The sequence below is a fragment of the Haliaeetus albicilla genome, chromosome 24 (genome assembly GCF_947461875.1).
Source record: "Haliaeetus albicilla chromosome 24, bHalAlb1.1, whole genome shotgun sequence".
Taxonomy (NCBI): Eukaryota; Metazoa; Chordata; class Aves; order Accipitriformes; family Accipitridae; genus Haliaeetus; species Haliaeetus albicilla.
In genome coordinates this window covers 12,067,254-12,093,670 of record NC_091506.1, presented here as the reverse complement: position 1 = coordinate 12,093,670, position 26,417 = coordinate 12,067,254, and the positions used below count along the sequence as shown (strand labels likewise).

The window sequence follows — 26,417 nt, the reverse complement described above, 5'->3', positions numbered from 1 at the left end:
GAAAATGCTTTACATTTTTTATGCCTTCTTGCCTGGGGCTGGGGAGAAATGAATGGGACGAGAATAAAAATCTGATAAACTGGAGCAACTGATCTTCACAACCTACAAAGTGATTCAAAGTCTGCTTACAACACAGAAGAGTTATTTCAAATGCAAGCAGTGTTAACAAAAAACACACCACAAAGACACAGGAGCTTGTTCAAAGAAGGTAAAAAGTATTTGCTTTTTAATATGCACTTAAGTCACAGTATCTGTTTGGAGATCATTACACCAGGTAATGTTTTCATTGTATTCTCAAAGTATTTTACAAGAGCAACAGGAGCAGGTACTAAAGGAACCCAAACCCCGTAGTTTCAGAGCAAAAATAAAGCCAGTGACCAACATTCTTTCCATTCATCTTTATCTATGGTTGTACAACACATCATTTTTAAAAATGCAAAAGCCATCACAATAAGTAAATGAAATCAAAGGAGATGCGCATTTCAACATTTTTCTGGCAGTCTTTACCTGATGCCAGTAGTAAAATGTAACCATAATCCAGTAAGACCATTTGAAATTATTTTACAAATTCTAGATTTAGGCCATTTTCAGTGTTCTGTATCACTCTGGCAAAAAAAATCTTTAAGGAAAAACAATCATTAAATGCAATTTCTATTAAGAGAACAGAATACATTGAAAAAGAGCAGCTATTGATCAGACCATACTGAAATGAAGACAGACCTGGTGTGCTACTGGAATTTTAGTTGAAAGCTATATATTTAAACATGTTATTCAAGTCAAAACTCAAGGAGAACTTGAGGGTAAAAAACAGCTGTTAACATATTAACTGTGTCTGATAGCACATTACACAGTACACACATACTCGCTCTTTTTGCAGTATTTATTTGCAAGGCTGTAGCACTGAGATTTCTCCTTTGGCAATAAATTATTTACTATCATACAGTGTATAGAACAATGGTGAAACATTTCTTGACAACTTGAGAGACAGACATACTGCAAAAGTCCATGCCTCTGAAAATGAGAAATGGAGACAACAGCCTCCTTACATCTTCATTAGCTAGATCCCTTCTCCTCTTTGGCAGCAGAAGCCTCCATAGGAGTAGCTTCCAAATCTTTGCTTGACTTCTCTTTTTCTTCATTTTCATCCTCTTGAGGGTAAAGATCGGGGTATTTTTGCATGCATTCCTGCATGGCACGGAATTGGTCCACACAGTCTGACCCCTTTATTTCTTCTGTGCTATAGTGGAAACAAGAAAAGGCTGACTTGAACTGTTCCCCACAGGGACCACTAGCCATTCCACCCAGACATGGGCAATTCCAATTGATATCTCCATTGGGCAATATCAATCCTGAACAAACAAGAGAGAAGAAAAGTTAAGCGCTCCTTCCAAAAATTGATTTCATTCAGTGAAAGCTGCTAGGCTGCAGGTGTAAGTTGAAGTATTAACAATGCCATGTTAGTTCTGTAGCTTCAAGGGTGCTAAATACCTTTCACTTTCTGGCCAGTCTGTTTCTATCTCTGATCTGTATGATCCTTTATTGGGCACAAGTGAGGTTAGTTCTATACCCATAACTGAAATAAGTCATTCTCCCTGTACTACAGACCACTGAGAATATTCTAAGGAAACTGCAAAACAGATCTAAGTCAAGTCAATCCACTTGCTAAACTCTGTCAGGGGAACAAGCAAGCCTTAAAATCATGTCATATAAGTCATAAGAATTTAATTCCAGTATTAAGACTAGAATTCAAGTTGGACAGATGCATTTTTCTTCCTTTTTTAAAATGAACTCTGGAATACTAATCCACAACTTTCATCTTAAAATTTGAACTGGAAAACCAGAATTACAAAAAACAAAAATCAGTTTAATTGTAAGACACAGATTAAGTCACATGCCACAGAACACAAGGAATAGTGAGAGCATGCCAGCCTGTCTGGTTCCCAGAAACCAAACTGCACTTTAGATCACAACTGAAAGTGAGCTGGGTCTCATTTTAGACTAAACTGAACAGCTGTAAATTTCTGCTCTGGAACATTTAAAGTCATCACAGAAATAATACAGTGATCGAATAGCAAGGTGAAGATTTAAATGGGCACGTATTCTTTGAGACATCAACTGACTTGCACAATGAAGTTCAAGGATCAAGCCAGAGAACTCATTTCCTCTGCAAGTTTTAGAAAACCTTTTAAACAGTCAGGTGTAGAAATGTAATAGAATGGACTTGGTTGTGTGGGCTCCTAGAGCCTCTAATATATTGCTTTAAAGCAATACATCTCCATTCCCTTTCTCTACTTTGCACAAACATACATGTAGTTATGTTCATCTACAAAGAACAAGAGAAATACTGTGCTGTGACCCAAGCTGGTTTCTTCTCCACTTTAACAGTTTGCTCTCCTCCTCTCTAGTAGTCTTCCCTAACTTAATCTCCAGGTTGAGTTTCTGCAGAAGCTAACAACATGTGCATAAACCTGAAGTTTAAGTACTTCCCCTTCAGAGGCAGGTATGAAAATACCATTGTCAGAGAATAAAGTTGCATTGATTCTGATCCAAACGTGAAATTATATTTAGGGCCTGATGTAACTTGACGTTACCTGAAATACTCCCACAAAATTCAATAAGCCTACTTATTTTCTTTGTCCTGTGGCATCATGAAGCTCCAGACATACGTCTCACTCCCACTAGCAACCTCTTGGACACTAGGCCACAATATCATGAATCTTGTGTTCTAGTACAGCAAAAGCACCTCAATCATATTTATTGCTATATTAAAAGGAATGAATGGAAAATTTTACTCTGATTTGCAATTCATCAATGATGTGCTCTAATTCAGTCAATGCAGTTTGGCAGAAAATTACACTGAGTCAGTCAAATCCCTGTGTTGATCAGTCTTTTCATTACAGAAAGTAACAGCCTCCTTAGCATGATTTAGTCCACTACACTAATACTGACTGTCATTTTTCATAGATCATGCTTTATTCAGCAAGATAGTTTTGTAAAATATCTGTAATAATCCCTGTACTGAGAAGTTATACCCAGTACAGCACATCAAGGCATCTCTAGCTGCCTGGAAGAAAAGCAGAACTTCTGAGACAAGGAAATGGATGGCTGGTGCCAGATTCCTTATTGCCCAGGATGACAAAGCAGAAAGATGTTGATTGTACAGTGTAGAAGAAATAAGGCTTGCTTTATAAACTAGATTTTGAAGTCCTATGTTCCTCCTCACTAACATCAACCATTGATTTTAAACAGTCATTTTTCTAACACTTCAGAAAGAAAAAATACATGAAGAGTTTTGAAATGTTCCTGAAGATACCACAGCAATAAAATTACTTGTAAAATAATTATTTTAAAATAAATTGTTCCTTTTAGAACCAGAACTGCCTCGTAAGCATGGAAATTTTAACAACAATGTAAGAGTTAGCCCATAGACAATACATTCTTGTATATCACATAAGCATTGATTTGCAACTGTTTGATCACTGAAATAGCATCAGTTTCAGATGTTACATGCACAGAAACCATGCTTTAAAAAAACAAAACAAAAATACAGATAAGGCAAGCATTTCCTCACTGATAATTACAGCAGAATGCACACTTCAATGACTAAGTGTATCAGCTAGCTCAGAACACAATTAAAATGGAAACAGATTTCATCCCTCAATCTCCCTGAATCACAAGTCTGCAATAGACAGGATTACCAATTTTAATTAAAATTGAATTAAAGCTTCTTGCAAATGCAGCCTGAACCTCACTGATCCAGTGGGTCATAATCTACTTGAGCCTGTGCTTGGGGAAGAAAAAACAACCCTGTTTTCGTCATAGCAGATCAAGGCTTGTGTTAGCAATTAACTGCTAACATCACACAGCCTAACCTCTCTTAGCTCATGGGATCTGTTAGTATCATGGATGAAGGCAGGCCCATCTGCATTTATGTCAACGCTTGTGTTTGTACTTGCTGTAATGAAGTCCCACTGTTCTGAGAAAAGTTTCTTCCCTGATATACGACAAACATTCCAAAAACAAGTTTATCTGCCAATGATTCACAATGTAAGATGACAGACACATAGGAAGCAGGATTGAGAGGGACATCCTCAGTCATAAAAACAGTCCAGTACATCTGATCAGTCATCAAGTTCTTTCTTAAAAGAATTAGGGTTTTTGCTTCATCAGTGCTCTGTGGAAACCATTTCAAAACTGTGGCTAAAATAAGATGACAGGAACAGTCTGGAAAAACAGAGAAGGGAGAGGACAGCAACAACCCATGTTTGAGGTGCAATTCCATAAGCACTTGTAGCCAACTCTCTTAATCACAGCTGTAATGCTAATAAAAATTACTTTTCATGCATAAAACTCACCAGTGCCTTCTTCATATAAGTCTAATAAAATAAGAAATTATTCTGATGGGAGCAAAGATCTCAATGAAAACTAGAGATCTTTCACATTTAAATGCTTCCATCTGCAACACATAAGACCAGAAATAAGCTTTAGAGTGAGAATACTATTTCAAAACTGCTGCAAATGAATTCTTAATTTGCTTCCATCAGCCACAGCTGTTAAAAGGCACGTACAGTGAACTTTGAGATATGCTGTAATATGAAATGCTAGCTTGAACTTACCCTGTTTTTTCTGCCTTCCCATTTCACACAGCTTCATTTCTTTCAATGTGTTTGGCTTAAAGTGAGCCATTAACATTTTGCCTACCAAAATCTTATAACTGATAGAAATAAAAAAAGAATACTATACAACTTTATTTTCACCCAAAGGAAACAGCACAAGTTTTCCTGAGTGATCTACTGACTAACGTAGACTACTCAAAGACTAATGTCTGTTAATGCCTGAAGCAAAATAAGAACTATCCAAAAACACCAAACTACTTGTTTATCTTAAATATGAAAAAGGCCCCTACAAAAAAAACAAAACCTCAAATAAAAGTTTCAGCTGTATTAGAAAACAATACAGATTATGGTATATCTATATAATAAATCTATTCTTTCCCAGATATGACTGTTCTGTGTATAGCACAGCAGAAAAGATGAAAAGAGTCATTATAGTTAATTACGCCACAGAAGTTGAACACTGGAAACCAAGTCTTCTATTCAAAGTAGAAGCTAAATTAGAAAAGGCTGCATGTTACCCTATGTACAGCAAAGCCCTTTCTAATTTTCTTTTAAATAAAAACCACATGAGCCAGAGCTTCTGCACTTCAACATATTTCAAAACATTTTGTCCATATGTCCTTCCTGCCCACAAATTTCACTCCCATTAGATGCAGCTACATTCTGTGATATGTCAATTGTTTCTGTTTTGATCTGATGCGCTGTAGCCCGAGATCATTCAAGTGAGAAATTTTCAGAGAACCCTTAAAACATGGCAGTAACTTACCACACACTAAGAAAAAAACCCCAAACAAACCACAAAAAAACAAAAGCCAACCCAAACTTATTAACTGTATTTAAACAAAGTTACAGTCTCTCATTTTGAATCACACAGACACGTATTTTCACTGTAAGGTGCCCCTGACATAACAAGCTTCTGGCTTTCTCTGTTTTCTTCCCTGCTCCATAGTTTAGGGAACAAGTGATCTAACATGCTGTAAATACAGGATTGCTAGGGAAAAAAAAACCCCCACCACCTCTCCTCACCATGGCCTTTCCATATCTAGCAAAATACACATAAGAGGAATCAATGAATATGGCTTTTAAACAAGGAGGAAGTGGCTCTTAATTTTGACTAGTTTATTACCCAAATACATGGCACAAGAATATATATTTGTGGTGTATGTACAACCAGAAAAAGAGTAATTTGGGTGGAGGAGTGGGTCATGAGACAAAAGGACGAGAATCCCCTCTTTAGAGGTACCAAGAGAATTGTTTTCTATGTTCACATTCTAATACTCTCTAGTATGTCTGTCTATTATGCTAGATCTGAGATGGGCACTCTTCACTTTCCTCTTAAAAGCTGGTGTCAAAAATAGATGCTTAGTTATAGAACCAACATGCATCCACATGCTGTTGCTAGATAGACACCTTTTACTAACAGAATATTTAATTATCAAAGACCATGAATGATTATAAGGGGGAAGATAGGTGAACTTTAAACAACCACATGTAACAACAATACAGACTGCATACATGAATTTACTTAGCTAAACAGCAAGCCACTTTGTTTAGCTTTACACCACACAAGGTGACCTAACAGTTCAGTGAATGATAAAATCTCCAAGGGTTGGTATGTTCTCCAGATGCGATATCTAGGAAAAGTATCTTTCTTTGCTTTATTTTGCAAACAGTTTCCAGTTTTTCAGACAAAACAGAAAGCCACAGGACACAGAAAAGGAATGGGGAACTTAATTCCACTATCTGATCATTAGAGGCTGTTAACTCTTCACTTAACAGACTAATAATGGATTTTAAATTTGCTTGAGACAGGAGTTAAGAAACTCTAATTTTGTTTCACTTCCACGTAGCATACTGAGCAAATAGTCTTAAAAATGAGCTCTCCACAGACACTGTTTTCCACCTAAGGATGAACTAGCTTACATGAATCATCCGTAGGTTCCATCTTCCATCCTGGTCAAGACAGTAACAGATATTAGTGCCACGTAGATTTTATTGCCTGTAGGGGTCTGTATTTGAAATCTTTAGGGGCTGAAGCACCATTCACATTGTGAAGATGATGACAAATCCCAAAGCACAGACTGTTTCCACTAAACAGACAGTTTGGGTATTGGGCCTTAGCCAGTGAAACAACCTATCTGAAAATACAAGGTAGAAGAATTCCTGACAGATACTAAACTGCAGCTTTTAAACACCTTTCTGAAATTGGAATTCTCTCATTGTTCTCGTTTGGGCCATTATAAAACTGAACGGACTCATCACTGCTGACAAGCAAAACTTTTAGCTATAGGTACTGACTACATACAGTTGTAATGAAGCCAAGAAAGGCAGCTAAATGCAAAATCATTTAAACACAAATCTGTGTATGAAAAGTTATTTTAATGACATAGGAAGATACGGTTCAAATTAAACTACATACATCAGCTAACAAAGCAACCCTGTGTGCTCCAGTGTCTAAACTGTGCTTAAATACTGCCCTCTAAAGGTCACAAAGCCACTTGCATAACTTACTTCCTAACAAAATTTCAAGTAAAAGATTTACTTCAATCTCAGCTGAGTTGAAAGCAATGAGATCGCTTCACACTAAGTGAAGAGGCTGAAAGACCTGAAAGCATAAAGGCAATTAGTAAAAAAATTAACCCAAATTCACAGATGTTCATGACAACCATGAACCATGTTCATGGGCAAAATTTATTTAATCATCATGATAGGAAGATATTTCATCTACTCATTAGAAACAACCCAAAATATGCTCTGTGCAATCAGAATATTACAAGTCTTGGTCTCAGAAATATTCTGTTCTCTTAAATCTCCATTTGCAGGTTAGATCTACTTCATGTAAGAACTGTCATCTTCACTGAAAACTAACTTACATCTTTTCAAGGGAAAATGGTTACAGTTGAAAACTGAGTAATTTGAACTTACATGTAATGTGCCATTGAAAGATACTACTACTAGTTATTGATTATATTGCCACTAGTATAGTACAGGATTAGTCAGGTATAATTTATATTAAATCGGATATTCAGAGATCACCATGTTAGGCAATTTCAACTGCATACAGGCAGGTGAGCAACTCACATCCATAACAGTCATATGTAACTCACTTCAGCTTCTCTGAAAATTGCACTTTGTCATTTAAAACAGTGAAAAAACAACCATAGTTTTCACTGGGTAAGCTCTAACTTTGTTAATAAAAGAAAGGAAGGAAAAGCTTTTTCTGGCTATCTCTGGCTACTAACCAAAACTATAAGCCATCAACTGATGTATTTCAACAGGCCATTTTGAAAGATCATTAAAAGTGTAGGAAAAAAACCCACTGCAATGAAAGCATGTCATTTGTGATGACCTAATTTGGAAGTTAAAACTGCTAAGAGTTTGGGTGTTTATCTACTTAATAACCAGCTGCTGTCAGTCTTCAAAAGTAAATGAATAATTTGTTTCTACTTCATACGAGGTTTGTTTTCTGTTGTTCTTGCTTTTTAATTTTCTTAGAATATGATACACGTGATGTATCACTCCTTACTTCTGTTCTGCTTACTACTGACCTTGTTCTTCATAAGGGTCATCTGGGTCATCTGCAACCAGCTCAGCACTGCTTGGTGTCTCATGGTCCTCCTTGGTCGCAAATATAATTCTGTCTTTTCCTACCATATAGGAAACAACAAGCAAAAGTTCAGAGAAAGGTGAGACAGGAGGAGTCATTTACAAAGCTGCTGAACACCACAAGGTAATGAGATATTCAACACGATGCATTAATATTAACAGTGAATGAATTCTGTTGTACTTACCAATCACCTTCAATTACAACAGTTGTTGGTTCAGAGGAACACATACATAACTGAAATTCTATTCTTCTAAAGTTCCAATTTTCACAGCAACATACTGTAATGGCTGCAGATCACAGTACAGTTCATTGAACTGTGAAGTTAAAAGGCTGTTTCCAAACAAGCTCAAACTACTCTGTTATCAGGACTAACCCAGATGAAGGGGTTCAACAAAAAAAGGAAGAGCGAAAGAAAAACCATACTAAATTACAGTAAAGTGTTCAACAGGATACTTATTAATGAACAGTACTCTTCATTAAAGACTAGTGTAATATTTTACAATAATTATCTGAATTAAATACTGAAAAGCACCTTAGTGGTGTAGAACCAACTATACTGAAAGGTGCTGTGAACATTACCAAGCATAGAAAGGCAACACAGTGTACTTCCTGCTCTTGTGCCACTCTTGATTTAACAAAGAAGTTCTGTAGTGGGATGGGGGGCAGGCTTGACTAGAAAGCAGAGTAGAGCTTTCTAACAACTCTGTAATCTGAGGCAGACACAAGCAGGAAAGAACAGCCAGCTGAAACTCTTCTGAACATACAACTTCATTGAGTGGGAAAAAAAAATGGTAAGTTCCCAAGAACTTCCTTTCATTTTCCGAATTCATAAAGGCCACTACAGTGACTTGGCATATTAGAAATTAGTATGTTCTTGCCCCTCAACATGACCTCAACCAGCAGATGTTCAGTAACTTCCTTTATTTTGCTCAGTAACCAATAAGCATTTAAACATGTCTAAAAAACAGATAAGTTTAAATTCTTTTCAAAAGGGAAACAGTTTTCTGTCCACTCTGCATTGTACTCCAGCAAACTTTACAATGTAGAATGTCCAGCCATTTCTCATATAAAAGGAACTAGAAACATATGAACTCTAACCCACCACTATAATTTTGTGGGATGCCATAAGACAACTTATAGATCTTGCAAAGATCCAAGATGCTTGCTAAAACCAATAAATTAAAAACATAAAGCAAAGAGGTCCATAGGTTATGACTACCTCACCACAGTTTATAACCAGCATTCAGTGTGACAAAGTTTGTAACTTCAAAATGGCATTTAGAATGAAAGAATGGCTTTTTTCCAGTTTGAAACCTTACATTTAGTCACTTTACATTACTTAAACGGCAGGGGGGAATATATCCCCCAGATATCAAGTGGTCAAGCCTCCTAAATACCACAAGCCGTACAACACAATACCTCTACCTCGGACGGATACAGAAACATAAAGCTCGCGCTCTACCCACTCTGTCCATCTACTGTGTTTTCCTTAAAAAGGTAAAAAAAAACAACCCACCAAACCTCTGGCCACTTAAGCTAAGGCTGGTAGAAATTTAACCCCTTCGGGAGGGTACCATTCCGCGCCGCGACAGGGAGCACGCCCGCACGCCTCAGCCGCTCCACAGCAAAGCCTGGCGAGCTAAAATTAGAGCCCCGAGGTGCACACACGCGGAGCTCCGGCCGTTTCGCGGCGATGTTTCAACAACCAGCTGCAGGGCGGCACTTTTCTCACCACGCCCGCAGCTACCTGCTGCCTGGACGCGCGTCCCGCACACCGCCTCGCCCCGGGGCGCCGCCACAGCCAGGCGGCTGTGGGGACCCGCCAGGCCGCAGCCGGCCGCGGAGACCCTCCGCGCCCTCTCCCGCCTCACGGCCAACCGCTCCGCCGCGGCTTCCCGCCTACCGTGAGGAGAAAGGTCGGAGAAGGGAAGGGAGGGGAGGGGAGGCGAGGCAACCCCCCCGCCCGCCACCACACGCGGCCCGCGGGCGGCTTTCGCGCCTCTTCTCCCCTCAGGCTGCAGCCTCCCTTGACGGGCTGAGGTGAGCGGGCAGCCGCCCCGCGCCGCTCCCACCCCGGCCCCCGGCCGCCTCAGGGCGAGCCCGCCCGGCCTGTCCCGGCGGCGTGACATTGGGGAGGACACCCGGGCGCACCTTCTTGCCGGCAGTAGGACATGGCGGAGCCGTCCGGTGCCTTCCCCCGCAGCGCGCGCGCAGACTTAGCCCCGCCGGCGGCCCGCCGCCCGCTCCGCTCCTCCTCTACCACCGCCACAGCAACGGGCAGCGGCGCGCCGCTCCACGCTATGACCTCCCGCCTCCGGAAGCACCTTCCCTGACCGCCCGGCGGCCGCTGACGCACCTCCTGCCGAGCGCGGCCAGAGACCCGCCGGCTCCGTCGGGCCCGGCCTCGGCGCTGGACTACAACTCCCAGGCTGCCCCGCGGCCGGCGGGGAGGGCTTCAGTGCCCAGGCGGGAACTACGCGTCCCGGCATGCATTGCGGCAGCGCCTCGGGCGGGGAGCGGCTCGGAGGCGGGAGGGCCGGGTGAGCCCGGAGGAGGAGGAGGAGGAGGGCGCGGCTGCGGGCGGCTGTCGGTGCGCGGCTCTTGCGGCCTCTCCGGGGTGGTACCTGGCGAGGGCGAGAGGCTCAAGATGTCGAGGAATGTAAGTGCTGTTCGGGCCGGTCCTGCCGTCGCTCTGCGCTGCGTGTGGCGGTTCCCCGGGTCGCTCCCCCGGGGTGGCCTGTCTGAGGCGAGGGGCCCTGTGCAGCGGAGGGTCCGCTGTCACATCCCGCCTGGCGTCTCGGGATGAGCAAAAGAGAAGCCTCGCCTCCTCCCTTGGCTACGTGTGCTAAAGCTGCTTCCTCGTTGTTCCCCGCAGCTAGTGTACCTACAGATAAACCCCTGAGCTTTTATGCTTTAATGTGGCGCTGGCTAGGACAGCAATAGCAATTTTGTTTTTAGCTATCTCTTTTTGTTGCCCAAGATGCAATTATTTTAAAGTATGCAGGCACTTTTCCACTGGTGAGGTAAAACGTAACTTGTTATTTATAGCTATGTTTTAGCTGGCTTGGAATTCAGGAGTATTACTCAATTTGTCATGGCCTGAATGCGGGGTGTGGACACCAAATAGGGAACCTAGAGACAGACTGAAGAAAGCTTGAAGGAACATGTTGAACCACTATCATAGAAATTGTTTTTTCCATCAGGCTTGAGTTTTATTTATTGACCATATTTCTGGTATCAAAAGTGTGATGAGGCATTTAATAAGTGTGGGAAAGTTTTGGTCAAAGGCAAGAGGTGCTACTCTGTGAAGCAGCAGTATTAAAGCTAAAAGACTGATTTTGAAACAGAATGCCTTCCCCTTTCACACAAATATTGCATTATTTGTTTATCTCCAACAGTTCTCTGACACTGGCAGCAGAAAAGAACATGTTAAAATCACAAGTGAGTCCAAACCGGGGTTCCTGGAGAGGCTCAGTGAGACTTCTGGAGGCATGTTGATGGGACTTGTGACATTTCTTCTGTCTTTCTACCTTCTTTTTACCAATGAAGTAAGTAAAATACTGTCAGTGTTCACACACAGCTTTAAAATGTCACAGCTGAAGTGACATTCCACTAGTTTTGCATTTATAGGCTTAGTCAAATGGTCGTGTTAAAGCTTTATTACTTCATCCATGAGAAGAGGATGTTATGTCTGGAGAGCCTAGTGCTTATGCTTGCGATATAACAGAAGAGTGAAATCACCAGGCCACAGATAGTATTTCTGTAGAACTGAGTTTAATAGAGACAGTGGCAGTGTGTGATGAGAGATAAGATTCAAAACTTGTGAGCTGATGCAGAAACAGGCATGTGACCCAACCATATTCCAGTCTTCTCTCTTTCTTGGGATAATATAAGATCCTCACTTCTAGTGTTGTTAAAATTGCGTTAAAGGAATTCATAATTGAGGGTGTTAATTATTCTCAGTGTTATTTTATGTCTTGGGTTTAGATTGAAAAAATAATTGAAGTAAGCAGGGAATCCTAACACCCTGCCGTTGCAAACATACATGCTTTTGGCAGTTTTGGAGTGGGGGAGCAGAATTCTGTGAATTTTCACCTAAGACTACCTTTTATATCTCTACAAGAGGAAAGAGAACTACTCCCAGTTTTGGTGACTTTGCAGGAAAAAACACACTGTAACATGATGGTAAGGTAAGGAAAGCTTCTGCCATGTAGTTGTATGGGTCTATGGAAAAAGGACCATAAATGGCACAATTTTTGCAGTTATTCATGAACAACGAACAAGGTAAGAGATGAAGAGCAATAATTTTAGACCCTTGTAAGAATAATCTATGTGTGTTTGAGGAGCTTATTCAATGTTAATGGTCGTGCTGCATGAATAAGAGGTACTGCCCCAAACTCAGTCAGAAAAAGGGCATAGAAGTACAAGCATGTTTCAAGAATATGACTTGAGGCTGAATATACAAGCATTCCTTGTGGTCTTCAGAACACTTCTCTGCTAACATTTTTCACAAAATACTGCTGTACCATTGATTCTCCACAACTTGATTTTGCTTTTCTTGATTGCAGGGACGAGCTTTAAGGACAGCTAAATCTCTTGATGAGGGACTTTCTCTTGTGATCCCTCTTGATAGCATCCACAGCGTGTCTCAGCAGAATGAAGGGAGATTGGTGCACTTAGCTGGCGCTCTGACTACGTCTAAGGTAAATAAAATAGTGTCTTGAAGATGCGAGTATTTCGAACTTGGAGGGAAGGAAAAGTCTTTGCCAGTTAAAATTATGTTTGATATCCAAGGAGAAGACATACAGCTTCTTTCCTACTCTGTAAGCATTGCCAGCTACCACCCAAGCTTTGGTTCTTGGCCCAGAATCGGGGAGATGCTGTACAGCCTTGGTCTCCCTACTCCCAAGCAACATGCTACCTCTAGCTGTGTTTACCTTCCCACTGCCTTTGGTGGATAATTTCAATTCCCCTTTGTATAGGGATCCTGTTGTGTATTCATGATATTGTAAAGTCTTTAGGCTTTTGCAGTACAGAGGCTCTGCAAGTTCTGACTTTTCAGTAGCGATGTCGTTTTCTCTGATCAGTCTGCACTGCAGAAGGTAACACAGCACAGTAGCTTCCAGTAAAATAAAACCTCCCCCTGGTTTAAACACTTCAGCCTGCATACCATTAGCCAGCATTTCTGGTTTTATTCTTCACTATGGCAATAATTTTTTGGTGATGATTCTTCAGGTCAGATTTATTAGTGATGTAAAGAGATGCTCCTTTTTGTCTTTCATAACATTTATTCTATATTCAACTGTGTGTGACATAGTACTATGTACAGTGAGGTATGTAAATGGGTTTGATAATAAAAGTACAGTTTTTGAGTTTGTGAGGTAACGGCTTTTATACTGACTTGTATTTTCTGTTTTTAAATAGCCTTTGTTTGATCCCAGCTATGGGCTCTCCATCCAGGCTGTCAAACTAAAGCGTAATGTGGAAATGTACCAATGGGTTGAATATGAAGAGTCAACGTAAGTAAAAGAAATCTTTAAAAGTTGTTCATAAAGCTGTTGTATTAACAGGATCTCATCACATATTTTTTTCTCTCCCCACCCCCAAAGAAAAAAAAACCAAACAAGTCTTTACAGCAGGAGAATTCTAGAGCTCTTGGGGTTTTTTTAGAGCATCACTTTAATTTCCTTGGAGATGTCAGGTCTTGTAGATGCTGCAGAATTTGCATCTGATAAAATTTGGGTAACATCCAAGGCCTTTTATCAAAAGTTTCCACTTCCTGATTTTGTATAACTTCATAGGGGGTTTCTTGGCCTCCATGCTACAGCTGTCGTTTTTTGTTTTCATTATTGTTGTCTGATGCTGGGCCACCTCAGAGCCTATTGATCTATTTTCTGTCATATGTGTTGTCAACAGAATTCAAAGATCTTTACCAGTTTATGAAAAAGAAGAAGAAAAAATAGAAGACACTCATCTTTTCCCCAAAGACTTAGTTGATTTCTATCCTTTCTAATATTCCTAAAGCTTCTGTTTTTTTATTGATGTACTTTCTGCCCATCAGGATTTCTGTAACTCCACCCCCATAATACTCCCTGCCTGCTAGTTGATTAGCAGAATCAAAATCACTGTCTCAAAATACTTGGTTCTGAATTTTTTCAAATAAAACTTCATAATCCTCTTTTTCTCTGCATATGCTAAGCCTTTCCTGCTGCCATTCTCTAAAACTTGATCATGTACCCTCAAGCCAATTTTTTTCCCTGTCCTCAAAAAGGAAATACAAAAAGATTGTTGCTGAATCTGGAAACTTCATCATATTTTCCCTTGGCTATCTTCCTTTCTTCCACAATGACAATGATTTACTTGTTGGGTTTTTTGGTTGGTTGGCTGGTTTTTTTTTTAAATCCCCCAAAGGGGTCTTAACTTTTGTAGAAAAGTAAGTGAACCCAACAATTTCAATTATGAGACCCAGAATAAACTCTGATAAACCCAATGACCCAAAAACTGCCTGGTTGATACCTCCAGCCTAACATACACTAGAGTATTTCAAAGCAATTAAAAAACCCTATTGTATCCAATTGAATCTAGAAGTCAGATTCTTTTCTCAGACTTGTGGACACTTGACACTTTTTGGCTCTTGACTATGAGGGAAATCTCTTCATTTCTTTGGTACTTTATACATGTGCAAATTGAAGTGCTCAATTAAACCAAGACATGATTTCTCGATTATTAGAAGACTCTGCTACCCCTTATCCTTAATAATCAAAAGCCATCATTAATTTCTAGCTGTGAAAGTAAACTGCAAATTTTATTTGCTTGAGAGACACTCAGATTAGTTTATAATAGACAATATTGCAGTCTAGGTACCTTTTCAAGGGGATTTACAACACTGTAATGAAATGTTAGCTACTCTGCTAATAGTTGCAAGGAGAAGGGGAAAAACATTTCTGTTATTATTAATAATTCCGCTGATGGTAGTATAAAAGTTATTAGCTACTGTGTAGGTCTGACTCCACAGAACTCACGTTCCAAATTCTTCTGTGTCATGCAAAATAAAATGTCCAAGGTAGTGAAGGTGTGAAAAATAACTTCTCAGTTTTAACATGCTTATGGTGCAACATTTGTAAACAGGTTGTTGATTTAGGTCAGCTTGTCTTACTGTCTTTAATACTAGTTGTTCCACATCAATGTAGTCAACACCTCCTTGTTGGCAACATGGGAATAAAAGGGTTGTGGCTGTTCAGCGTTTGTGTGTAGTTTTCTCATTGTACAGAGAATCTATGTGTTCGGAATAGGTAGTTTGGAGAAGAGTTACTTATCTTTACAAGTTTGTGCTGCCAGTGAGCTGTCTGTGCATTTCATTTGTAAAGTGTATTCTGCCCTGGGCCAGGGGTGTGTGTGCACTGTTTTGGTTCTCATCCCACTCCTTTTCCCTGCAGTGAATATGAAGAGAATGGTGAGATTAAGAAAGAGACAAAGTATTCATACAGTAAGTTGATCTACAGAAAGTCCCTTTTATGTATGTAACTTTGGACTTTTATGCGTGTGTATTTTGATATTTGTTGTAAACCCTGTATTTTCTTGTTGGGAAAGAAAGGAATGTGAAGAAATAAGCAAAAATTCTGTTTCCTAAACAAATGGCAGGACCTCCCTTCCTTGAGGTAACTGAGGTGAAAGGAGGCGTGCTGTTAGCAAGCGGCTACTACAGAAAGTCTTGTCTTGGAACTCCTAGAGGTTCAGAGCAGCATCTAGGGATAGGATGCTCTGGAGATAGGGCCCATATTTTCCTCGGTGACAGCAGATGGGCAGAAATGGGAGTGTGTTCAAAGCTATGCCTGAGATTACTCTTCAGAAGTGGAGTGATTGGGCATATGTCAGGCATGAGCAGAAGAGAATAGACAGGGAAGAACAGTGTAGCTCCAGCCTGTAAGACAGCCTGTTGAGAATCTGTTTAGGTGTTGATACCAGCTAATGAAAACCACCAGCACCTTCTGATGTGTGCTGTGGCTCTTGCCAAATGCTTTTTTGGCAGGAGCAGAACTGAGAGCATTATTCTGATCTACCCAGTGGCAGAAAAATACTCTGAGTCATCGTATATCTGGAGATTGGTCTCTGCACTTCATTTATCTCCGATTAAACCACATGGATGTGTAACGTGGGTGTGCAGCAGTTTCTGGGTGTGATCATAAAAATACCCCAGGTCAGTGAAGCATGGGACACTGCAGCATGGAGATACATAAGGAGCAAAGCTAGTGGTTGTGAGCTGTGAAAAACAGCCTTACAGTGGCAGGGAACAAAAAGAAATGCCATTAAAAAAAACAGCTGCCCTCTCAAGATTGATGGATTCTGTCCAGTAAAAGTCTCTGTATTATTAGATGTGGTGGGTTAGCCTTGGCTGGCAGCCAAGGGCCCACACAGCTGCTTGCTTACTCTCCTCCTCAGTGGGACTGGGAAAGAGAGTGGGAAGAACAGGAATGAGAGAGCTTGTAGGTTGAAATAAAGATAGGGAGATTCTTACCAATTACCATTGTGTCTAAAACAGACTCAATTTGGGCAAAATTAACTTAATTTATTGTCAACTAAAATACATATTTAATTACTGATGAGGGTGTTGGCAAAACACATTTGCTCTCACCCTTTCCCAGGCTCAACTTCACTCCAGACTACTCTCCCCTTGCCCCCCGCCCTTGTTATCACCACAAGTTGCACTCACTCCCCTTAGTGGGGAAGTAAGCAGTGCAGGGAGTGGGGGTAGGTTTACAGTCAGTATGTAGTGGTTTCTCTCTGCCACTTGCCTTTTCACACTTTTCCGCTGCTCCAGCATGGATTCTTCCCATGCTGCAGTGAATATCTGCTCTGCTGTGGAGCACCTCCTCCTCCTCCTTCTCCTCTGTTTTTTGGTGTTCTCTGTGTTGTTTCTTACTCCTTTTTGTTCCCTCCCTTCCCCATTTGGTGTTTTCTGCCCTTGCTTAAAAATCTTTTCACAGAAGTGCCCCAGACTTCACTGATGGGCTCAGCTGTGGCCTGCAGTGGGTTCAATATGGAGCCAGCAGCATCCAACACAGGGCAGTCTCTGACCTCTTGCCACAGAGACCACCCCTGCAGCACCCCACCACTACCAGAATCTTGTCATGTTCCCAATACACCAGAATATCCCTTTCAATGGTACCTACTCCACTGTTTAACCAAACTCCCTTTCCTTCTTCTATACACCTTCATGGAAGTAGAGCAAGCTATATTTAATATGGAAGTTGCTCAAAAAAGGGACTCTAGTTTTGTAGGAGTTATAAGGAGCCTACTGGGGTCTGTTCTCGGGATGTGGGAAGGCTGCTGTGGCCCAAACAAAGGCAGCATTATGCATTTTTGACAGTGGCACATTACAGGTAACACCTCTATCTGTTGCTTGACTACACTGAAATCTGCTAGTTCCAGCAGAGCTCGCAGCCTTTCCTCACAAAATCAGATTATTCCCAAAGAGTGGAGCCAGGAATCAAAGCCTGATCATGGAAGATGCCAACAGCAAAGCTCCCACTGTGCAAAGTTGAGTTACAATTTTATCCCTGAAATCCTTTTTTTTCCCTAATCCTGCCATTCCTTGTTAATATGCTAGGAGGATGGATTTAAGTATCAGTACAGACTATCACATACATACCTTGATGTAAACAGTGTTACTAGAAGTGTAACTTAGAACTGATTAATTGAGAGGTATCTTCAGTAACTAAGATCTGAGAGGCAATTCTTCCTGTCTTTTCCTCAACCTTCATATCATTTTCTTTAGATACTGAGTGGAAATCGGAAGTTGTGAACAGCAGAAACTTTGATCGAGAAATTGGACACAAAAACCCTAGGTAATTTACCACCTGGCACAGTCCCTCTAGATTCTGTCACTTTATCTGATCAAAGATCAGAGCTAAATGATTAATCTTCATGACACAGTGAAGTGGGTGGAAGCTGTTGGTCTTTTGGTAGTTGGGAGAACTAAGGCATAGAGGAATTAGAGAGCAGTTCAAAGCTGCCTGGTGGAACCAGAATTAAGCTATTAGTAATGGCTGGACATCAGGCTATTATTATATTACCTCTGGACCATGTGGTCTCCATGTAGGAGAACTTGAATGGGTTCCTTTCTGACTTTTACTGTCTGTTAGTACAGTCTATTACTAATTCCTTCTCCTATTATAAGTACAAGGTTAGAATAGCAGACATCCCATGACCTTTTCATACCACTTGCGTGCTGCTTTTTCTAAGCTAGCATGCATGAGCTCACAGGCTTATTTGTGGCAATTGCCCATATATAATTTATATATATCTCATCTGCAGCATTTTAGTTACACTACAATGTGCCATTTTTAATGCTAAGTTTTAGCTTGCTTGTCATTCTTACAGCACCTGCTTGTTCCTTAGGATGCAGGATGCCATCTGGCAAAAAACATTATGTGTGAGTGAAAAATACGGCTGGAGAGGTAGTAGGACCAGGATTTCAATAAAAGTTTGAACTTTGCAAAATATCCAGAACTTTGTTTTGGTTCTGTGGGCTGCAAATACACTGCCCTTTATTGGGAAGTACTACTTAAGGAAGGAAAGCAAAGATCTATGTGTTTTTGATTGTAAGTCCCAACTAGCAGACTTGTTTAGATGCGAGACAACAGAAAAAAGCATGCACAGATAACATACCTGCTTTGTCTCTCCTCCCCATGCACCCATTTTGTTAATGAAAATTCTCCAAGCCTTCTCCAATAAATGCAAATCTCCAACTGAGATTAATAAACATTTTTGATTTAGTGCTATCGCAGTACATAATTTAAAAAGTCCTGCAGCTAAGAACACTTCATCTAAGTGTATTGGTACAAACCAAGGAGACTGAACATAACTGTGGTGGATTCTTGTGTGAGACAGCACAGTGTATGCTGATGTGCTGAACTTTAGAATTGATGCCTAGCATTAATGAGACTATTTTAAGTGTATACTACGTGTCATCTTCTTTCTGTCCATCCATCTTTATCTTTTTATGTGACTTAGACATTTGTGAGAATAAAATCTGTTGTTTACTGCCAAGGAGATTTTAGTAGTACTACTTATGAGAATGAAGTCAAGTCTGTAAGTAAAGGATTCCTGAGTTTGGAATTTAATTAACTTGGCCATGATGTAGAAGTACTTTTATATGGAGAAGGTTTATGATCTAGGTTTCTCAATTTAGCAAGTAAGACCTAGCAGTTGACAGCAGAAGCTAGATACATTCAGGCTAGAAATAAAGTGCGTTTATGAGTGTAGTTAAATGTTGCAGGAATTCATCTAGGAACGTGATTAATTCATTGTCACTCAAAACCTCTATAACAGCGCTGAACAGCTTCCTAAGAGCAGAACTCTGTTTCAGCCCATTATAGGTTCAGTACAGAAAAAACCAGTGAAATCCTATGGTGTGAATGGAAGGTCAGGCCAGGGGGTGAGACAGTCGTATCTTGTCTTAACTTATTTTAATGGCTCCAACATTATGAAGTCTGGACACAGTTTCTTCACGGATTTTTTTTCACATCATGACAGCCATTTAGCTCTTTGAGTTTCTCCTGACATTTGACATGGTACATTTTATGTGCTGTATATTACATACTGCAAATCAAGAGTTTGATCATAATTTTGGGACTAATCAGGGACTCTCTCTGTTCCTCAGTGCCATGGCTGTGGAGTCTTTCACTGCTGTTTCTCCTAACGTCCAGGTTGGCAGCTTTGTTCTTTCCAAGGGTAAGGATTGCTTTGTACTGGCTTTGTGTCTGCTGTTGCATCAGCAGTGGACTTTGGTTCTTTCCACAGTGGTGGTCATTTCAAGTGATAATCAGGAAGCTAGCCAGCAAATTGGCTGTTCCAGGTTAGACACTGGACCTGAGCTTGATTCTTTGTTCTGCTTAGGTCTTGTGGATAAAATTGATGACTTCAAGCAGTTGAGCTTGTCAAACCTTGAGGATCCACATGCTGATGTTACACGAGGAGGAGATTACTTTTACCACAGCGAGAACCCCAGGCGTCCAGAAGTAAGATGAGAAAGATAAACCAAAGCAATGATTACTATTATGTGAGAAAGAAAGTTAGGGCATGTCCCATTTCTATTTAAATATGTAGAAATTGGAGTGCAAACCATCATGTAGGATGACGCCCTTAGTACAGTCCTTCAGCATGAGTGCTTCTGTTGCAGGAAGCTTCTGATCCTGCTTCTTTGTCTCCTGTTTTCTTGAGTCTGCCATGCTTTTAAATGGAAAGACACGGGATGGTGCTGGGAGGTGGGTTCTACCTCTGCCTTGCTGTACTGAATGGAGTACGATGAAATAGCTTGTTGTCAGCTTGTGCTGCCTGCCCCCCTCTGCCAAAAGATGAAATGACAAAGGATGAACATAGGTTCTCATTGGTGTTAATGTGCTCCTGCAGCTACATCAGAGGGGGTATTGCAAAACAGCATTTGAGCTATCCTGTTTTGGCTATCAACTAGGCCTGAAAAAAGTACAGCTTGGAAATCATTCTGGATGTCCTCTGGCTTGACACAAACATTCAGAAAAAGTGTTGATACATAAAAGGTGTTCCCGTGCAGAGTTGTCTTTCCTGTGATTCTCCTTTGTAAAGAAATCTTTCTTGACTTCCAATATTCTCTTGTTTCATAGGTAGGAGACCTTCGTGTCTCATTCTTCTATGCAGGTCTGAGTGGAGATGACCCCTATTTGGGCTCTGCTGATAAGGTGAGTCTTCAGCTGTTTCTGTATTTTGAAAACTCTGTTCCCAACTCAGTAACGAGTAAATAGTTTTCCTGTTCTTCCAAGGTGACTGTGATTGCTCGCCAGCGAGGTGATCAACTGATTCCATATCATACCAAGTCTGGAGATGTCCTGCAGATTCTGTACCCTGGGGAACTCTCTGTGGAGGTGAGATACCACACTGTACTAGTGAAGGGGTAAAACTGGAGATGGTAGTGCAGAAACAGCAGGGGAGTAAGCTCATTCTTCTTCAGACCTGCTGTAGAGGAGAAGATACTTGGTGTAAACATTGGCTTTTCTCTCTCCTTTTTCTAGGACAACGCGTTATAGCCTGTGTTTGCCTTCCAGGTTTCTGCACGTTCTTTGCATTGCAGCAAAATGCCATGCTTCGCCCCCTAGCAGTGGGCTATAATTTGGCTATAGTTATTCCTGATGTTTTTTTTTTTAAATTTTAAAAAGGAACTGTGGCTAAAGTAGCTATATATTTATCTTTTTAAAATCCCCTTCTGTTGCTGCTGAACATCCTTTGCTTCAAAGGCTGTTTCTGTGCCTTCTCATTTTGCTTTTATTTGCTCTTTGGTAGTTTGCCACTTACGCATGCAAGTACATGCTTTTAAAAAGATCGTATGTTAAAACAGTAAAAATCAGGCTTTAATTAAACAAACCGTAGGAGCTATCCTCTCTTCAGCCTCTAATAACAGGAGTTTAGGCTTGTTTGAAATGTTTATTGCTATTCTGGCTGAGAAAGAACCTTGAGGCAGAGCATTATGCTCCAATAAATCCTGCATGCTCCAGCAATTTGGTGATTCATTTACTCCTTTTAGTAGGTTTGTTTCCATTAATGATTGTTTCATGCCCTGCTGCAAAAATCCCAGATGTCAACAATTTATAGGAGCTCCCAGAAGTAGTTAAAAAGGCTTTTGTTTTGAGTAGAAAGGGAGTAGCAGTAGAGTCAGCTCTCTGCTGTGAGCTCTGAATCTTCATTGGATAGAATTTTAGTTCATTGGAAATTAACTCACTACAAATGAATAATTCATAGAGTACTTGTATGTACAAGTAATCAATCAGTCATACACGTCTTTTCACATTAAGTGCTTTATTATGTCTTAGCCATCTTCATGTGTATGTTTTATAGAGCCAGAGGGGCACACAACCCATTTTGAAAAAATCTTACTCAGAATTCTTGCAACTTCTTGCAAATAGATGCTTTGCTTTGCCTGATGAAATACACACATACCTTTTATCTTTTGTTCCCTTCATACTGCTTGCTTTCTTTCATATACCTTTCCTTCAGCCATTAGTGGATATTGTTGCCTTTTCTCTCTTCCTCCAAACATAGTGAAGTCAGATTGTTCCTCCTTTATTACATTTACTTATTAGTATTTTATTTTCCACAGTAATGTTGAATGTATCCATTTGCAGCAAAAACTGTGTGCTTTCTGGCTGTGGTTATAGTGTGTTGAACGGTTCTTGTTTAGCTGTCTTAATTTAGAAAAACGCTAGTTTTCCTTGTGCTGCACTTTGAAATCTATTGTAGTGGGCTGTGATACTGTGCAAAAAGGCCCTGCAGAATGAGCTGCAATGCATCTTCTACAAGAGAATTTGTACTCCTAAAATGCTGTTGGCTGTGATTTGCTTATAATACATTGGAATCAAGAGGATCTTGAAAGAAACTGAGAAACAGGCTGCATGTAATGGTGTTTGCTTTCAGGAAGTGTTTCAGAAAGAGCATGAGAGTAACACCATGAAGACCTGGGCCCTCCGTGCAGCAGGTTGGCTGACAATGTTTGTAGGCATCAGCCTAATGACCCGAATCTTTTACACTTTGGGTAAGTTTTTTTACAGAAATATAAAATGATTTAGAAATAGGATCATAATCCCTAGAGAGTCCTCTCTTGCTCACATATGCAATTCATTAATTTGGAGGTCAGGAGGAATCTGGTTTGAACTCAGATTGGATTTGATCTGAAAGTCACTGTAGGCAATTGCAGGTAAACAGGATCCCAGAACCAGATGGCTGCTTTGTGAACATTAAAAGAAATTATGCAAATATCTATTGCCAGTCTCAGAAGATCCCAGCCCAGTGCTTACCAAAATCAGAAGCCAAAGCACATGTTGGGCTGGTTCTTTCAAGTCTAACTCAAGGTGCTGCAATCCAATTACTTTCTACACCCATAGACAAGTGGTCCCCCCTAACAGGTCTTAATTACTAGTTGTATAGTAACATATCTTTGTTATCTGGTTATTCTACACTACTGTGAACAGACAGCAAAGAAAGTTTTTGTTTATCCTTTTAACATAGAAAAATGTTGGAATAAAAACTTGGAGAAAAGCAGGACGTGCCTCAAACTTATATAAACTCCAGACATCAAAGCTATTGTTTGCTTTGTAGCTGTGATCTCTTCTTTTTTCTTATTTATTTATCCATATACATGCTACTGCAAGATTTATTGTTGCCAGAAATTAATTTTTATGCTAGCATATTGTATCAGTTGCCCTAGACTTGTTCCATAGCTGCAAGGCTATCAGTCTGCTCTGCCTCTCAAGCCTTGGACAAGACTTCAGACTTAATTTTAGATTACTTCCTGTCTGAAGAGATGAGGATAGCATTGTCTTAGATGTTTAGCTGTTCCTTAATTATCAAATGCCTTGAGGATACTCTGCTGAAATGCCTTATCCAGTTCTCTTGATAAATAATTTGAGTCTGTCTTTTGATTGCAATGATTAGTGTGCAAATCCTAGGCGTGAATAAGACTTCCTTTTAAACCATCATCTTGATCCCTTGTTTAATTCTTTCTGCAGTGGACTGGTTTCCTGTTGTGAGAGATCTGGTTAACATTGGATTAAAAGCATTTGCCTTCTGCGTAGCCAGTTCGCTGTCACTCCTGACCATCTCCATTGGCTGGCTCTTCTACCGCCCGCTCTGGGCTTTGCTGATCGGGTTGCTCTCTGTAGTTCCAATCGTGGTTGCGAAATCTCGTGTTCCACCAAAGAAGCAGCAGTGAGAAGGAGGTGGTTGGGTTTTGCGCTGCATGCTGGTTAGAAACTTCTGAAGTGCATTTCTGTCCCCGTTACTGCAGAATGCTTACAGCATATCACAGTTCAGCAGGGTGCACCAAGAGTTGGGGAGGGGGCTTGAATGTGGTAGTTGATACATGTTATCCATGAAGAATACGACTATAGGATGCTGTTTGTAGGAAGTCAATGACATCGACTTTAGGGAAAAAGCACTTTGGAGTGTCTGTACTGATAATAAGTTAGTGAACAAGCAGATTTGTACCTCTGACCACTTACTAATTCCCCGTGATGTGAGAACTGGCAAGTGCTCGCTGGCAGGTGGGGCATCTTGTGTATTATGGAGAAAGTGCCAGCTTCATCACATGGGCTGTGATTAGATATCCTTAGGAAATACGTGTGTGTACCTGCCTCTGACAAACCCTCCCTCTGCTGCCTTTTCTTATATACACAGTCACGCACCCTTCTTTGGCTGATGCATTTGGCAGTGTATGTGTTCAAAGGAAAAACACAACTTAGTCAAATTTTACACAATACTTAGGTAAAATGTATGCTTTTGGACTGAGTTTCAAAGTAACTTGAAATAAGAGTGGCCAGGTTAGCAGTGCTCTGAGGTAGGGCAGATTTGTCAGAAAGCATTGATTTCCCCCAACTTTTAAAAAATCTCTGAAGTTGTTCTTGGTTAAGCATCCAAAATGATAGCATGGACTATACCATTACATAACTATTTCAAAAATTTAACTTCAAATTGCACTTACTTAAGGGGATACTCAGAGGTCACCAACCTTTAAAAATAAAACCTGCTGCCTCGAAACAAAACTAATTTTTACAATTGAATGTATATTCTCTATTTGGGTTTTTTTTTGCTGTGTATACTGTTTCTTTCTTGAATTTCACTTAGTAAGGACAATGAACGTACTCTGTGAAATTAAATAATGAAAACATTTTTGCCTGATTATAGTTCATAGACTTTAGTAGCCTAAATTTTCAGCTTTATATTGTTAGGAATGCCTTCTTTTAGTGTTGTGATGGCTCATGTTTACGTATTTCTGCTGTAACCAGTACTTGAGATTAGAGACTATCTTGTACTGTTTTTAAGTCTCTCTCCATCTAGCTAAAGTCTGGCTTCCAGATGTGCCCTCCCTACACTACAGTGTGGTTTTTTTTCTGTAAGTATATACAAATCAGTACAAAAATAATGTCTTCATTTACGAAATCCAGCTATGACCATCAGGGTGTTCCCCATACCGAAGGAACTTAACTTGAACATACATAGAAGCAAACGTTTGCTACAAGTGGTACTGAAAGAGAGATCTGAGTTAAATTTTTTGAGAAGTAGTAATTACTTTATTAGCCTTAATTCTTTTCATTCTTCTGGTATTTGAATGCTGTCAATTCAGTCTCATGGCTTGGTTCTGCTGGTAAAAGCAGTAGTAGTGAGTGAAAGATATAGGAAGTGCAAGTGGTCTCATGCGTGCAGCTGACATGCGTTAGCGATACTGCGCAGTCTTCCTGCTGCTCACTAACACCAACTTTTGCTCCGTGAATAAAGAATTGCACTCCACTGGGGAGAAAAACAGGTGTTGGACTGCTGTTTTACCAATGAGCAGGAAACTAACCAGCATTATGGTATTAGAGATGAAGATACAATTTTCTACAGAAGTGCTGAGCTTTTGTATATTTAATAAAATACAATTTTCAAAAGGTTGGTCTGTAGGCTTCTTTTTTTATTACATTTACATTGTACGTTTCATGTCCAGGAATAGTGTCCAGGTACACGAGGGATTAGTTTGTAGGTTCCACATGAACTAGTTTTCTATTGTTGGTTGAGATAAATGTACAGCTGGGTTTTGTTTATCCTGCAAATATTTCTCCATTTTGGGAAACAAGATCCTAGTAACAGAACAGCTGCGATCTATCTGGTCTATATACTTCTGTGTGATGAAAGGCTGATTCTAGCCTACAGGGGTTTTACTCCCCATTACTGACTACTGAAGTAATAGTAACTGCATTGCCTCCATTAAGGTTATTTGAAAAATATGATGGTTCAGCCTTACTGGATACAGCCTTTTGTATTTTTAAAGAGACTGGGGGTTTACCTATGCATTCGACAGCTGGAAATACTTTTGTCTTACAGGATTGACACAAAATAAAGTAAGACTCCTTTCACAGACAGGAACTTCATTGTCTCCCAGGCTAGGTGTGGTGGTGCAGCCAAGGCTCGCTTTCATTGCACGTACACAACATTTCTATAGAAACAACTGAAGCAGTATTTCTCTTGCTTCCTTACCAAAATCTGACAGAACATGTACCTCATCTGTCAATCATCTTCCCTTTCTGCTTCAGTCTCCCTTACAATAAGTGTATTTACTCTTTCATCTGTTGCATGCTTAGGTTAGGAGAGCTGGCTGCCTATGGAGCTGAGGGGTAGGATTCTGCCACCTGAAG

The 26,417-nt window shown here is 40.4% G+C and overlaps 3 protein-coding genes across 3 annotated transcripts in view; 1 reads left to right on the top strand and 2 right to left on the bottom strand.

Moving 5' to 3' along the window:
* Positions 1 to 8,248, bottom strand: part of UROC1 (urocanate hydratase 1) — a 123,442-nt gene extending 115,194 nt beyond the window's left edge. Inside the window, exon 1 of the mRNA XM_069812137.1 lies at positions 8,165 to 8,248. The gene's annotated coding sequence lies outside the window, so the exon portion shown is untranslated. The remainder of the gene's footprint in view (positions 1 to 8,164) is intronic.
* Positions 205 to 10,551, bottom strand: CHCHD4 (coiled-coil-helix-coiled-coil-helix domain containing 4). The gene is made up of 3 exons (XM_069812140.1): positions 10,375 to 10,551; positions 8,165 to 8,263; positions 205 to 1,349 (listed from the first exon to the last, which is right to left on the bottom strand). The coding sequence occupies exons 1-3, from the start codon at positions 10,394 to 10,396 to the stop codon at positions 1,054 to 1,056; spliced, it is 417 nt and encodes a 138-aa protein (XP_069668241.1). The 5' UTR covers positions 10,397 to 10,551; the 3' UTR covers positions 205 to 1,053.
* A 168-nt stretch (positions 10,552 to 10,719) lies between these two features.
* TMEM43 (transmembrane protein 43) lies at positions 10,720 to 25,673 on the top strand. Its single transcript, XM_069812139.1, has 12 exons — positions 10,720 to 10,882; positions 11,622 to 11,771; positions 12,792 to 12,926; positions 13,648 to 13,742; positions 15,660 to 15,709; positions 17,999 to 18,068; positions 19,886 to 19,956; positions 20,122 to 20,243; positions 20,865 to 20,939; positions 21,021 to 21,122; positions 22,666 to 22,783; positions 23,757 to 25,673. The coding sequence occupies exons 1-12, from the start codon at positions 10,871 to 10,873 to the stop codon at positions 23,957 to 23,959; spliced, it is 1,203 nt and encodes a 400-aa protein (XP_069668240.1). The 5' UTR covers positions 10,720 to 10,870; the 3' UTR covers positions 23,960 to 25,673.
* The last annotated feature ends 744 nt before the right edge of the window (positions 25,674 to 26,417 follow it).

Bases quoted from the DNA above. Each gene is read 5' to 3' on its own strand.
- CHCHD4 (XM_069812140.1), bottom strand. From the start codon at position 10,396: ATGTCCTACTGCCGGCAAGAAG. The intron at 8,264-10,374 runs GTGCGCCCGGGT...CCTATATGGTAG, and splicing joins GTCCTACTGCCGGCAAGAAG to GAAAAGACAGAATTATATTT. The intron at 1,350-8,164 runs GTCAGTAGTAAG...TTGTTTGTTCAG, and splicing joins TGACCCTTATGAAGAACAAG to GATTGATATTGCCCAATGGA.
- TMEM43 (XM_069812139.1), top strand. The intron at 13,743-15,659 runs GTAAGTAAAAGA...TTTTCCCTGCAG, and splicing joins GTTGAATATGAAGAGTCAAC to TGAATATGAAGAGAATGGTG. The intron at 20,244-20,864 runs GTAAGATGAGAA...CTTGTTTCATAG, and splicing joins AGAACCCCAGGCGTCCAGAA to GTAGGAGACCTTCGTGTCTC.